At 44.3% G+C, this 16085-nt stretch overlaps 1 protein-coding gene across 1 annotated transcript in view; it reads left to right on the top strand.

Annotated features, from left to right (window-relative positions):
* RPS27L (ribosomal protein S27 like) overlaps nucleotides 1–14126 on the top strand; it is a 91761-nt gene extending 77635 nt beyond the window's left edge. Inside the window, exons 3-4 of the mRNA XM_085643671.1 lie at nucleotides 5880–5990; nucleotides 13928–14126. Of these exons, the coding sequence (XP_085499797.1) occupies nucleotides 5880–5990; nucleotides 13928–13956 (140 nt within the window). The 3' untranslated portion in view covers nucleotides 13957–14126. The remainder of the gene's footprint in view (nucleotides 1–5879; nucleotides 5991–13927) is intronic.
* Nucleotides 14127–16085: the final 1959 nt, after the last annotated feature.

Here is a 16085-nt window from a genome sequence, read left to right as displayed (position 1 = left end):
ATTAGTCCACAGTCGACTGACAGTTACCCCCTCTTTCACTCACAGATAAACAGGTACCAACCAACACAGTTCTTCTCAGTCACGTTTGAGTTTCAGATACACCACAGACCTACACAGGCTGCTCTCTCTGACAGCTCACAGATGGCTTGCAGCACATAGGCAGGTATTTTTCACACTGTCCCAATAATATCCAAATCAACAGACAAGGGCAAATGCAATAATTTTATTTTGGGAATTAAGCATGGTACGTACCAAGCTCTAAGGAGCACCTGAGCCCTTTGTGCAGATTTTCTTTAAATTACCAGAAGTATTTCTAATGTTAGATCCTATACTCTACAAACAGTATGGTGTGCGGGGGCCCAGTTGAGACCAGTTCCCAGAATGTAATGTGAGAAGGAAGGATGGAAAGATCTAGTTAGGACAGTGCTTGAACACTTACCAGTTTAAGTTCCACTTTGCAAAGCTAACTTTTGGCAAGGTAAAGAAATCAGATTTTATAATCCACTCCAGCTGCCAGGAGTGTATCCCTCCTTCGGTCTGTGAATAGTGCAGGAGTAGAGTATATGGTCATCTGCAACCCACTGGCATATATAAATGCACACTTCTATGGGAACCAGAGCTGGAGAAGCACTATTACCCTTCTAAGGATGTAAACAAGTGGGGAACATATGTTTGTCATAATTGGTTAAACGTATTTGGCAAGTTCACAGCTTGATCAAGGATAGTATCCTCAGCTATGTGGTGTATGAACTAAGAGCCAAGTGTAAACAAGAGAGCATAAACCTTATAGGAGACACACTTTAAAGTAGGCATTTTAAAAGCGGATGGTGCAAACATTTAAGAAGAATGTATGTGTATATTGTTTGTGAGACTAATTTTCAGAGCTAAGCAATCAGTCGGAAGTTGAATTTACTTGAACATTAGAGCATATTCTTGAAAGGCCTATTACGCCTTCAACATTGGGCGCCGGCCAGGAAGCTCCGCATGTAGCTCGATAATAACATTTTGGAAGTGTAGCTAGGGTAGAGTTCACTGGCACTGTAATGGATCTCATATATTCTAAATGGAAATGCCTGACCGGCAGCCCATTTCCGGGAAACTGAAATCCAGCCTAGTTGCTCACCGGCTATTCTAGGACACAAGAGAGTGCTCACTAAATCATTGATAAACTACTAAGAGCTCAGCTCTGTGCTTGGGGTACCTTTCAAACACTGCAAGTCCCTGCACAAACCAATAGCTAACATGGCTGAGGATCTGTTTACATGCTTAGAAATTGGGCATTCAGAATCCACAGTGCAGGAGGGATTTACTAGTACTCGTTTACCTATGTGTAACCTAAAAGTTAATATTTTCCAACTGATGAGATTTACCCCTTCATCTCATTCGGTACCATGTCTTTTCTCTCACTGATATTTTTTATTAAAGGTGCATGTTCTTTTCTCCTCTTCCTCAATTACACTATTACATCAAGCCCTTAATGATCCAACTCATTGTTTTCATCCTTTTATTAACATGAAGAAAATTGTGAATTGGTGAAAATAGGCCTTTTTTTATTAGATATGCACATCGGCGATGCAACTCATTTCTTGTGCTACGGTTAGTGAGATAAAATATTTAATTTATGATATGAGAGACCTGGCTGCCCGTTTACAAGACCAAATCAGTCCCTACCCCTTTCTTCACGACTACCAACCAGGCTCAGATTACTCTGCAGTCAGCAGCATCAGGAATCCCTGCTGTAGACAATGCCATCCTCATGACAGGTTACTGAATGATCTCTTAGCAGCCTTCAATAGTGCCAACTTTATAACCCTACTGAAGACTGTATTACACTGGATAATCCCTCCCCTCTCCTGTCTGCTCCAACTCATAGTGATAGGAACCTCCAAATCAGAATGGACTACCCTGGGCATCCATCCTCTCAACAGCAGTCTCTACATGGAGAGCCTCTGAGTCCACCAGGTGATACATGGATCAGTATTCATCAGTATGCCTATAACTTTGAGCTCTGTCTAAAACTGTTATCGAGCAGGGACTTCTACTCAACTAAGATCTCCAGGCCCTCATGAGACTTAGTTGTCCAGCACCTACCTCAACTTCAGCAACACCAAGACTGAATTCATTCTGATCGTCAACAACTTAAAGCAAACCTAGATGCCAACGCATCAGCAACAAAATCTCCCTAGGTTTGAGTCATTTTGACCGACCTCCCTTTACAACACACCACAGTGAAAAGACACACACTGTCTGGTAACAGCTATTGCTCATCCGTAAAACTAAACCACATCTCCCCAAGGCAGCTTTCAGAACCACTGTACGAGAAGTTATTTCCCATCCAGATGGTGGCATTGCCTTACTCACCTGTATTCACCCATGCATCGGGCATCAACCAAGAATGCTGCTGCCCCTTGACTTGTAAAGAAATAAGGCCACTTCTCTCAGAACGTAAAGGAACTACACTAGATGTGATGATCAGTCCCAGCATTTACCCAGGAGCCTAGACCTGTGCATTATATAGGTATTTCAAAGTCCCTCAGTTGGCTCCAGTGCTAGCAATAGATAATGATAACTCAATAACTCATCACATTCCCCCCCCCCCCCCCCCCCACAAACAGTTTCACACATACTTACCAGGAGCAGCATGACATGTGGAAGTAGTCTGGGGAAATGTCCCTCCCCTCTCAGGTCAATTCCTCCAATTTCTGGAAAGCTTCTTGACATAAGCTGGACAATGGGATCCCACTCATTACCTGATTCCTGTACAAACCGACTTTGTGCAAGCACCATAGGGCCATTATGCATGAACATGTGCTTGATGCAGGAGTCCGACACCTGGTCAAACTGTTTTCCAAGCAGATACACTAGGGAGCGGTTGTTTTGGGATCCAGCTTGAAGCCTGTTTTCCCTGGATTGTTGTTGATGTGAACTCAGAGGGAAGTGTGTCCTTGCAGCTTGATTCCTGTCCGAATTGGAAGCCTGGAGAGTTAGGCACACCAATATCTTGCATCTTTGTGCGATGGACAGTTGGCGCTATAGGCCATTTTGTGATTACTTTTTGCCTTTAATGCTGTATGTCTTATTATATGATAAAGCTCCCATGCTATGTACCAGAATATCGTTATCAGAAGATCGTCTGACATAAATATCATGTCCTAGGTATCGTCTACAAAAATATTGCCCTACTCAAGAGACCAGAACACAGGCCATCTCAAGTGCAGCACTTAGGCTGTGGCACAACATGACGTCACGGGTCAAGCTCCTTCACATCTCCCCTTCGGGAAGGAGCAGGGAACTCATCTCTGCAAGGAGCACCTCATCGAGCATCAGTACGAAACCCACTGTTTATCCCACCCTGGAATGAGACTCTGACAATATTTCTCTTCTCTGCTTGTGCTCAATGTCCTTCCCCACTAATATGTGAATTGCTCCATTACTGCCCAGATGAGCGCATGCTTTTTAAGTTCTATTTCACAGTGGTGAGAAAAACACACATTATATATTTATAAATATATATGAAAATATTTTGACCTGCTGTTTATAGTATAAAGTAGCATTATTGTTTAATTTATTTGAGGAATTTGGTAATAAAAAGCTTTTGCATTCCAAGTAGAGATGTCAATGATGGCCGATAAGCTGCAATTCTAGAACCATACTTTACTAAAAACGACTTGCACTTCTGACTTGAATTTCCTTGTCGGATGTCCATCTCAGTGGCCCTTTCTAACCGCATGTCTTATGAACATCTGTAGATCTGTCCCCACTCTGACCCTATGGGACTTTTTAAGCCTGTACGGTCAGTGCTGTGGGTCTTGGGTGGGAGGAGGGTACTGTAGTGGCCCTGGAGGAAGGATGGTACTTTTGGGGTCAGGCCGGGGTTGAACAAAACTTGAGGGCTCCCCCACCTACGTTCCAGACCCAGTCAGGAGCTCTCAAGCCAGGTGTCTGCCTCTGGTGCAGTTTCGAAGGGGGCACCCTGGAGCTCGCCCCTCCCCGCACCGCGGGGTATGGTTACACCTCTGGGCTCAGAATCAACTGAGCCAATTGTCAGGGCCTGGATGGAAGGAGAACGATCTCGCTGAAATTATGTGACTGTGGTATTGGTTCGGTGGAAAATACGAGGGCTGATTGGAAGGGTGCCATATTAGGGCTCCTGAATGGGTCAAATGCATACATGTATGTACATAAGAGGCACTGTTACAGGCCAGGATAATATTGATCACTACAAAGTGACTATAGGTGGCTCTAGATGTTACATATTGATAAAACGGGCATGATGTGATGCCTGAGTGGTACGGGTGGGTGTGGTCCTACTTGTACAAGTATTATGGAAGAGACTGTGGGCTTGGTTCTTAGGAAAGGATTGAGGTGGCCACTGTAGGACCTTGGTCAACAAATGATTAAATAGGTTTTTGGAAGGCAGTAACTGGGGTTCTGAGTGCTATGAGCAGTTGACAACTGCCATGAGGGCTGGGTGGAATGGATACCACTGGGCTTAGATTGAATTGATAGATGGCAAATCCAGTGAGCATCCACAGGATGGATACATTGCAGATGCCATAGGGCTTGTCACTAAGGATGGGTAGATGACAGACGGTGGGGGATCAGGGTGAAATATTGAAGTGAAGGGTCGCATCTGTTTTTATGTAGAATGTGGATAGTGGCCTTTGTGAAGCCAGGGTGGAATGGATACCTGCAGGGAAGGCACAGTAATGGGCCACAGCACTGCATGATACTAGTTATTTCTGTTGAATGTCACTATGACTAGCTCTCTCCAAGTACCTTATTACTAGACATGACTATTGCATACTTTCTAATCCTGTTTGATGATCCTTATTGATAATCCTGCGTGAGGCTATTGGTGCCAGTCTTACTGTTCTGGGATAAGCAGGATGTGCAGTTTTCTTGGTCATGTATTGGAGAACAGTGCACCACCCCAACTTAAAGTGCCCTACAAAGGGCTATGCCACTTTTCACAGATATGAATGAATTGTGGGCTCTGCACTTTGTGACGGAATGAGCAATAGTTGCTTGAGTAAAAAAGTATCAAGATAATAAATACAGAACGTCTTTCACAAAACTATTGTTATATTTTAAGAAGAAAATAAGTGTGTAAACATTTTGGTTATGTGGTGGGACTGAGAAATGAATCAATATGTTTGCCGTAAAGAAATGGTATTGTTAGTCACCACTAATTAAATATTCATTATTGTGTTTAATCAAATGCCGCACGGCTATATCTGTCCCATAGGGAAACATTATTTTAATTGTAGGTAGAAGCCCAGGCTTATTAGGGCAGCTCTGCATACTTTGCGTCAGTTTGGGTATAGGAACCCCAAATCCAGCACACCACCGACTAAAGATGAAGTGCAAGAATAAACAAACCTTGGCCACAGCATCATTTATGCACCCAGAATCTGGAGTGACGTCCACATATGCATCAAGACTACGCCTATCCTCCTTCAATTTAAGACGGACCTCAAGAAACACCCATTTGAGGACCACTGCATTGCGACACAGTAAATAGTCCAGCTCCACTCAATAACCCAGCAGCCCTGCTTGGATTCTGCTCAGTTCTCTGATATGTTTTGGTTAAGTTACCCCATACAGATATCACTTACAGACGTACATAAAGCCTCACTTTATTGATTGCTATGTGCAGAGATTAACAAGTAACTATCTTTTCCTATTGGGTAGGTGTGGTTCCTAAATTACCTTATGAATGTATTAGTACATTAGTAAAGAATACTACTGCAGATTCTATCTGCTTCACACTGACAGCCTCTCACATGGTCCCTTTTTAGCACTGTGAGCCTTTGATCGACTGATGTGTGCGTTATTACAGGTACGGAAATATTAAACATTTGCAATATATCTTTCAGGCTGCTATAAGATCACCACAGTGTTCAGCCATGCACAGACGGTTGTGTTGTGTGTCGGATGCTCCACTGTGCTGTGTCAGCCCACGGGAGGAAAAGCCAGACTTACAGAAGGTAAAGCAATTTTGGGCGCAAACATTTGTAAATGCAAGTGTTTTTTATGTACTGAGCTTTTACAGATGTGTTTAATGTAGATACCATGTGTTCTATTATATAGTTATAGTAAGCTGCTGTGGGCTATGACGGTTGTTTAAGACACTGAACCGGAGTTACAGGCCCGAGCTCAGGCAAGGACTTTTAAGGAGTGTAAGGGCATTTTACATTCGGTATAAGCCGAGGCAGAAGGACTACAATGCTATTAGAACCCTCCAATCTCTAAGGTTAGAATAGACTAACTTTAAAACTGCTTAAACATTCCAAAGTTTGTTATTCTATTTCTCAATGTTTAAGCTGAAGGTCTGTACCAGCCACTTTTGTTCCTGAGCTGCACCATTGTCTTCAATTGATCGCTCAACATTCCAGTGATGACATGATTTATCCATTGCCCCCTCTGCTCTACAAGTATCGGGCAAGGTCCTAGGTAATCTCAACATGCTTAGCATTAGAACTCACAGCTTTAGTTAGTCCAAATGTCCCGCCTGTGCCTCCAAAGTGGAATCAATACTGAAACCAGTAATGTGTTCTTCCTCTGGACTCTAGGGTGATTCTTCACGCTAGTTTGGTGAGAGATATTTGCAAGGAAAATACATTTGCTTTTGGCAATGCTAGTTGAGAGCTTGGACTAAACCCCGTGTGTTGGAAGCACAGCTGCTGCTGTGACTGAGCAGGTGAAGAGGAAGCCGAGCTGCCTAGATAAGAGGAGCAGGCCCACTACTCGAAGAAAGCTCACGATAGGGTCAGCTGGCTGAAGTTTGGTCTGTTGTTCACCTCGAAGGAGTCGGTTGAGAGAGTTGCAGACCGAGAGACCATCTCCTAGGTACAGGGAGCTGCAAAGATGCCCCCTGCTGCCATCAGTGGTGAGTAGGGCTATCCAAGACCTACCCTTGGGTTGCCCATATCTGTCCGATTCAGCCGCAGAGATACACAAGAACCAGATTTATTCACCCCTTAGCAAGGATGTGCCCATGTTTATAGTTTGTGAAGGCTTTTTGATATTTTGTTGCACTCTGCTTCCTATCTCTGCACTGTCTTCATGTTACTTAGACTCTTTACTTTTATCCAAACTAAAGTGCCACATTGTGGTCTGATATTGTCAACTAGATGCAGGGAAAAATACTCTTATGTGAAATTATGAATGCATGGCACCTTTCCATACAGGGGTACTGACTTGGGAATACACTGCAACTGGATGCAAGAGCAGCAGTTAGTAAAAACCAAGATAGTGTCAACCCAAAACAGCAGGTGATTATTGTAGTTTGGCAAATTCAGAGATCACCATTCATTCTCACCGAAAGTTTGAACCTGGATACCTATGGCCACGACACCTTCAATTTAACACACGATAGCAGTATAATTGATGCTACTCTCACTGATATAGGCTCCTCAAGCATGCAGGTAAGTGGCCGCACACATTCTAGTCTCAACTGTGCGTGCAATGCTCACGGTTCATCTTCACTTTGTCCTTACTTCTTCCCTATGTCTCACGCAAATGTCCTAGGTGGGGAGACAGTGTCTGGAGAAAGTAGAAACCCGAGTGGCACATGTTTTGGGTATCACAGTAGGCTCACTGCAGAAGAATGAAGGACTAACATACAGTGGTAAATACCCAGTCAGAATTCCGGATTTGTTTACGTATGTTCTTGATAGATGTAACCAAAGAATGCTTATGATATTGGATCTGTGTTGGAAAAATAAGGGACATGAGAAAGTGGGCACTGGAAATATGCAAGTGATCTGTCATGTCGGACAAAAGAGAGTTTGAAAACTTGTCACAAGCCAATAAAAGGAAGGGTTGGCTGAAAAGGAAGTGATTGCCTAAAGATTTACGTGGGGAGTCAATAAGAGTGAAACTGCAGGTGTGATTAACAAAAGGCGTGAGTGCCCATCTTAAGAAGAGCTCATGGCCTTGGTGACGGCAAAACATAGGTAAATGCTTGTTTTAAGGATGAACATCTCAAAATGGCCAACGTAAGCAGATCACCATCTACAAAAGCAAAATAGTGTTAGTTGTACCATACAGACTATCCTGATTGTTGGAAACCGGGCAACCGGGTTAGCAGTCACCAGGTTCCCAGCACAATGGTAGCTTGGCTCGAGCGGCTGGGGGTCAGGCACCGTGTTAAGCGTATGTCACACCCTCACAATAACCATGCGTTCATCCGTTCCAAAAACGACACTACACCGTAAAAATTATGCAAGTCAAGTTGAAAATATATATGTCTTTATCTTATTTTCTCTTAGTTGCAGGTTTCATCACATAAATACAAGACAATAAGATTTTCCTTAAAAGAACAGGCCAAATAAATAATACTACATTGGGATTTCAATAAATAGGTTCAGGACCTCATTAAGCATAGAATAAATAGATGTGCAATAAATACAGATGGCAAATAAATACAGTCAGACAATAAATATAGTGCAAGATAAATTAGTGGATGACAATAAATAAAGCACCTCCAATAAATAAGGTAAAACAATCAATGACAGTTACAGTTCAAAACATTTTCATGAGGTCACTTGGTCTTACTTTGCCCATACACAACTTAAGGACACTTGGATGGCATGGGGGTGTCCCACCTAGATTGGTCAAGGCTGGGGCCTAAGCTGAGGCAGAACAAGGGTAACCTAAAGATCTGGCCCTCCAAACTACACAGCCCCTCACAGATGTCACTGCACCAGTCTTAGTTCACCCCTGGCACTCCCAGGCTGGTTCAACACCCCTCTAGCCCCTAGAATGGTCTTTTAGGGCTCCACGGGGCCTTAAACACCCCCTCTACCACTTACTGCCCTTTTCACGATGATCGGCTCCGCTCGGCACCGTGTCGACGCCGTGAGGCGGCTCCGGATCGATGTCGCTGGGCGGTCTCGACTCGATGTCGCTGGGCGGTCTCGACTCGATGTCGCTGGGCGGTCTCGACTCTGTCGCTGGGCGGCCTCGGCTCGATGTCGCTGGGCGGTCTCGACTCGATGTCGCCTTCCGGTGTCGCAGGGACTCGGACTCCCCACTTCCTGGTGTCTCCGGAGTGCGATCTCCACTCCCGACCTCCGGCGCGCTTCACCTCAGTTTCCGGCGACTCCGGTGGGCGGACTTCACTCTCCCGTCGACGCCTCACCTCGACCTCAGGTGTCTCCCGACTCGACCTCCGGCGCCTCTCCACGACCTCCGTCGGCGCCCTCACTCGACCTCTGATTACTCCTTACTCGACCTCCGGTGACTCTCCACGACCTCCGTCGGCGCCCTCACTCGACCTCTGGCGGCTCCGGGTACGACGTCTGCTTTCTGTCAGCGCCGCTTCTCCACCTCCGGCCCCAGGTCTCCAGGCTTCTCGACGTCAGGACTCCAGGAGGACCCTGCTGAACAGGTCAGGAGCTTGCTGTTCTTCTTCTTTAAGGCCTGTTCCAAATATTCAGTCCTTTAAGATGGTTTTTCTGGACTTGGTCCCACACAGGGCTCTAGGCTGGGCTTGGTCAGTAGGGACTAGCATCAAGGGTGGGTTTCTGGACCCCACTCCAAGCACTGGTTTCCACCCCTGCTGCCTTACTCCGACCTCCTTCTAACTCTGTCCTCTCTCTTCTCCAGTCAGTTGCCAACTGCCACACTGAGATGGTCTCCCAACATTCTAAACTGCCTCCCTCTGTCACAGGGTTCTAGAATGTTCTGGAAACCTCCAGTGGGTTCTGATGATGTCACAGGTGACAATGGGTGGCCACCATTTTGTGTCTCAGGCCCTCAGACAGAAGTTCCAGGGGTAGGGAAAATGGCTCCCTGACCCTGCATCAACACTAAAAAAGTCTGGTGGTTCCCAAAAAGGAAAAATTATAATAGGGTTTGAGGCAGAAGTGGGACAAAATAAATAATGATGAGGAGGGACCACCCAAAGGGCTGACAGGTCTAACACTGATACAATCTGAATCATGAAAAAACAGAGAACGTTCTGTCTATTCCCCCAGATTCATATGCCCATCAATAGCTCCGTGGTGTCATATGCTGATGATGCAAAGCTGGTGCTCTCCTTCTCCAATGACCGTACCCAGGACCCCGCAAAATTTCAGGAGGACCTGACCGCCATCTCAGCTTGGATGGTGGCAAACTGTCTTCAATTGAACTCCACTAAATCTGAGGTCCTCCTCCTAGGGAGAGAACTCCATCTCTGGGGTAGTAATTGGTGGCCTCCCAGGCTCGCACCCTCCCCCCCACACCACCCGCCTAAAACGGTTAAGAATCTGGGCGTCTGGGTGGATAGCTCCCTCTCCTTTGACGCTCAAGCCAAATCAGTAGCAGGTACCTGCTTCGGGATCTAATGCCCATTATGCGACAGTTTGACTCTCACACCCACTAGATGATTGTCCAAGCCGCTGTCCAGGCTAGGTTGAACTACTGTAACGGGCTCCTCCTTGGCTCTAATAAGTCAGTGATTGAAAGGCTCCAGTGCTCCCAGAATGCCGCAGCCCGCACTTTGTACCCCCCCCCCCCCCCCAAGCACTGCTCGGTTTCTGGTCTCCTTCCTCGACGACATTGGTTGCCCATAGTGCAGGGAATTCACTTCAAAGCCCTCGGCTTCACCCACAAGATTCTCTCTGCCCTCTGCCCAGCGATTCTGAGCAATTTGTGCCTCCTTTACGCTCCCACCGCGCCCTACGCTCGGCTGATCTTCACCTGGCTAGGCTTCCATGGTTTCTCGGAGCCGGAAGGCGTTCATTCCAGGCGATTGCGCCAGGACTTTGGAACTCCCTGCCCCTCTCTACCAGAAGTATTTCCAACCACCTGGCCTTCAGAAGGGCGTTGAAGACTTTGCTTTTTGCTGATCACTAGTCTCCTCCTCTCACCCACTCCACCTTGCTATCTTAGTGCTAGGACGTCCAATTGCTGGGACAGCCATGCTCTCTATAAATATTTTAACATAACATCAAAAAACAAAAGCAACCAGCTGGCAATACTGACAGCCAGATCAAAGAAACCCACAAGACTCTTAGACCTACAACTTTTCAAAAACTAACCAAGAAAAAAAACCTGAATAGCAGTCCATTAAACACAATGGTATCAGGATTTCATTACACTGTGAATGTTGGCGAATACAAGCTTGAAATCAAAGGTGAAAGACTCCGGATTAGGGCCTTGGTTAAATACTAATATTATGATCCTCTTTAGTTCTTTATTTTAAATTTTGAGTTTGTTTTGTCAGGGTTTGTTCACCTTATTCCATTTTTGCTTGGTTACAGTAACACCACTGCTTGTGGGCTGCCAATATATTTATGTTCCAGCCCCAGATTCTGTCCTTTGATGCTCGCCCACTTAGCTTTTGGAAGTAATGAGTGCATCTGTATAGCTGACACATGCACAGCTTGCAACCAACGGAAACCCATCTGGCGCTGCGTGCATAGGAGCACCGTATTCTCTGTTAACAGTCATGGATGGATATGCAAGCTGACTGGTTAGGTAATAGAAAAGCACCCTTTCAGGGTAGCAGTTATCACAAGAGGAGAGCAGTCTTGCTCTTTTAAGAGCAATAATAATATGATCCTTTTAGGATTGCAACATAAGATTTCACTTTTGCGAAAGAGCGATGGGGCTATGCAGGAAGTCACTCCTACTTTTTGTCGGGAGATCCTTCTGGAATTGCTACACATGAAATATATGAATTCTAGGCTCATTAATCTGAGAGCGCTATGCAGACATGTGGTTGAAGTCCATTTCCCAATCAATGTTAATGATCCACCTTTCTGAGCGATCACAGAGTCCTGGTTAAATGCTGTATGTGGGACATGTCAGTCCGAGTAGTCCTGCCCAGATGCAAAATCATATATTGAGTCCGGGACTCACCTCTTCCAAGAAATGGCGCAGTAGCTAGTTTTTAAATATGAATTTTAGTTAAATTGTCATAATCACTACTTACACTGAAGGCAAAACATTTGATTGTGAAATGTTCATTGCCTCCTTAATGGTTTTTGATGATGATAATCATATATAGAACTCCAGGCCAAAGATGCGGACTTTCAAATTCATTCAGACAACCTATTCTTGAAAATATTGCTTCAGACACCTGAGGTGTCACCTTTTGATATCTGGAAAATAATCTCTCGCAGCAGTATTTAGTCAGCGAATTGATTTGATAGTCTGGATATTATAGAACTCAAATTAAGGCTAATGGGCCTTACCATGAGAAAAGCCAATTCCTTTTACCCGGTCTGACCTTTCCATCAGTTTAGTGTATCATTGGAGGGCACTAAACACAAGAGGCACAAAAATATATCCACTTTTACTAGTGACTCAAACAAAGTTGATCACTATAAAATAGCTCTGCCTCTAGTCTCCACATCCCTGAATTGAGGGTCCGGGATATAGACAAGGACTAGAGTGATTAGTGTGAACAGATTTACGCGTCTTGAGGGCTTGAAACTGAATGAAACAACGAGTATTATAAAGGAAGTAAGTGAATGTTTTCACTATTGTTGCGAGAAGCATGCATCAGAAGTGAGATCATATGACGCAAACCTATGAGGTACCGATGAAGTGTGCTATTCTAATAAGGATGTCTTGGTGGTGGCCCTTAACAATTGGTTTGGATCAGTCTCCAATAATTGGTAATAGATCTTCAAAGACATTTGTACTGTGGTAGTGGACGCTTCCTCTGAAATCTTTAACAACAGACATTTTCTAAGTGAAAGGGACCAAGATCAAGGAAGGAGTCAGTCCTCCAACTCTACTGTATGATTACGGGTGGTTGGCATGTTGCCACTAACTATTTGGGGCTGCGAAATGTCAAACTTTAAAGTTATTGTAAGTCCTTAATCCTTTCGGTGACCGAGCAGGATTCACAGATAAATAACCTTGTACTGAGACTCTGCATTCTACTGTCCTAGAATATTGTTGTCTTTCCACACCAGCTGCCTTCTCATATTGTAGCATTGTTGTAATATTTCTAGAGATGGTGAACAAGTAGTGATGGCAAACCTTATCTTAAATCGCTCTATTATAGGCATGAGGATCACAATCCAATGTTCTAAAATCATTACCCAATCAACTAGCAATAGTAAACAGGATTTATTAAGTGTAAAATGGGTGTCTGGTGTTTATATATTTTTAGGGTGTTACATAGGACTGACGTGACCATGGCTACTTCTGTTTAGTTTGTGATAAGTTTCGCCGTAACAATTTGTGGAAACTCAACTGCATGGGTACTTGTTTCATTTGACATTTTTTTTATTTAAGGTGTCATTTAAATGTTTTATTGTGTTTAACATCTGCTGGACTCTAAATCACTAATGCATCTGTGGTCACTGTTATATCAAGACTCAACCCCACACCGCCTCCTCTGAGCTAAACCTGTATAAGCTGCCTGAAATACTCAGGGAAGCTCAGCAGGCCAATTTGACATTTTATCCCAAGCACATGGGTCCTGTTTACTAGAGATCACACGTCGATTATTCTTTGATATTACTGCATAACACTTCAATGATGGAGGAAACACCTGACAGTGGTAAAATCCATGCCATAATTCTTTACACTATGCATAAGAATACTTGTGCACGGGCCAGAAATACCTACAGACACTGGCCCTGCAGTACCACCTGGCTGGAAACCTACCATAAGGCCTGGAAGAGAAATCCAATAGACTTCACTCTCAAGGCTTTACTGATTATTTGCAGTACACGAAACCTGGAAAAGGCCAGTCATTAATCTAGTTCCATCAAAAACACCTCATCGATTGCCTTGATAACTAAAACCAATTTGGGCTTTAGTTGCGTGTATGTATATGCTCATTAGGATACAGTTCTGCGCATCTCATCTTCTGTAGAATCTTGGCATGTAGCTGCAGTAAAATAGCAAGACTCAATGTGCACTGCAGATCAAAATCAATTTTGTAATGTACTTCTTTATGATGTCTTTTCAGGATGTTCATTTAGAAGAAAACAACACTGAATGGCTCTGGTGACTTTGTGCCTGTTGTGACCTTCTGTAACTTCCCGGATGAGTCTTTTCTGATCTAAATTGCCAGTGATTTTGACATACTGTACACTCTGTGACATTACAGAGTGGTCTTCTGCTGCTGTATGTTCATCATTTTCAATAAAATCATGATTTTGTGCATATTATTTGAGTTGTGTGTATGCCTTAAGCATTGTGAGTGTTTTATTTCTTCTGTATAAAATACAACATAGTGTATGAATTAACCATCGTCAAGAATCTGATTTCAGATGCAAAAGCTAGAGTTCGATTAAGCACAGGAAATACTTCATCAAAACCGTGTCCTACATGGTAAACTATAATACCTAAAGAAAAAGAGAGGAAGAGAAAAAATGTAAAATAAGAATCAATGGAGAAATTGTTAATCTTGGCAGAACCACAGACGTAATCCTGGAGATAGTGGTTTCCAAAATTACTCATTCATCAGGTTATCTAAGTTCAGCATATATGCCACTGTAAATTTTCCCTTCTGTTTGAGTCGGCAAATGTCTCTCTTTCACCATAAAACCGACTACTAGAACTTCAGTTCTCCTAAGAACCAAAAAGAAAGGATCTGATTAGTCCCGGGCTTCAGCAAAGGGGCACATTTATAAGTATTTGGCATAGGTCAGTGCAGCAAGTCCCCATGCTGCACTGTCCTACGTAAAAGTGAAAGGACAGGAATGCACCGTATTTATCCAATACATTGCATTCCTGTCCTTTCCCCTTGTGCTGGTGCCATTTTGGCAGTCTTAACAGGTAAATGTGCCTACAAGGGATTTATTTAGGCGCCCTCAGTTAAACAGTTCATGTAATGATATATCAAGATTGTAGCCGGTAACCTACAGTTAAATAATCTACAATTCAGTTTTTAATTTCTTCCCTAAAGATCTATAAAAGATACTATTGCAACAGATGTGAATTCTTCATCATTCAAATTTATAAAATATGAATATAAAGGGTACGAAAGATTCAAGCAACACAGAAATGACCGAGGTTTACTAAGAGATTCTGTGCTATTAATACCTCAGAGTCATTAATACAAACATCTATTCCAAACAAAACTACATATATAGAACCGTGAGTCTGAACAAAACAGAAAACACGTTCTAAAGAAAAACCAATCAATAAGGAAATAGATGAGGTTGGTGACTTTTCGGTCTTGTTGGTGTATGCATACGATAGACCATCTTCAGGACGATGAAATAGACTGTTGTATGACCCTTGTAACCCTTCCATGAGGAATGTCTAAGCATGACTGAATCTGTTGACATCGTACCTGTGTTTTTATTTTTTTAAGAGTGTCAGCAAACACCACCGGTTGCTGCTCTATGGGGGCCGGGCGATTCCAGTGATAGTCAGAGTGTAGAAGCAGGGGTGCTAAGAAGAGGTGAAATACAACAAAGCCTCATTAAAAGTTAACCTGTGAAGTACTGGTGCCAAACGGGGGGCTTTGAGCTGACAGCTCGGAGGTGAGAGTCAGAATTAAAGCCAGCGACAGATGTGACCACAGGCTCAGTGGTGGGACACAAACCCCGTGATGCAGCAAATTCAGAGAGAAAACGAGCTGGCTTTTACATTACACAGGGAGAGGGAGTAGTGGGGGGTGGGCTATCTCTGGGCTGGTGACTGGGACGTGTAGACACAGCATGTGTGCACTGCCCGAGGCAGAGAGACAGAAACAGACAGATAGAGATCGAGACAGACGGACAGGGACAGACTGACAGATAGAGGCAGGGACAGACCGAGCTAGATAGAGGCAGGGGCAGACTGACCGAGGCAGAGACAGATAGAGGTAGAGACAGACAAGACAGAGAGAGAGAGACCGAGGCAGGGACAGGCAGAGACAGACCGGGGCAGGGAGACTGAGAGGGAGACAGAGAGAGGGAGGCAGGCAGAGGAAGAGAGAGGGAGGGAGACAGACAGAGGGATGAGACAGAGAGACAGAGGGCGACAGACAGATGGGGAGAAAGAGGGAGGGAGACAGAGTATGACAGACGGAGGGAGACAGAGGGAAGAGGGAGACAGACAGGGAGACAGAGGGAGGAAGACAGACAGAGGGAGGGAGACAGAGGGAGGGTGTCAAGGGGATATAGAGGGAGATA

Source organism: Triturus cristatus, chromosome 3_1, assembly GCF_964204655.1.
Source record: "Triturus cristatus chromosome 3_1, aTriCri1.1, whole genome shotgun sequence".
NCBI lineage: Eukaryota > Metazoa > Chordata > Amphibia > Caudata > Salamandridae > Triturus > Triturus cristatus.
Note: the sequence above shows the minus strand (reverse complement) of the source record. Positions and strands in the feature narration are given on the sequence as shown.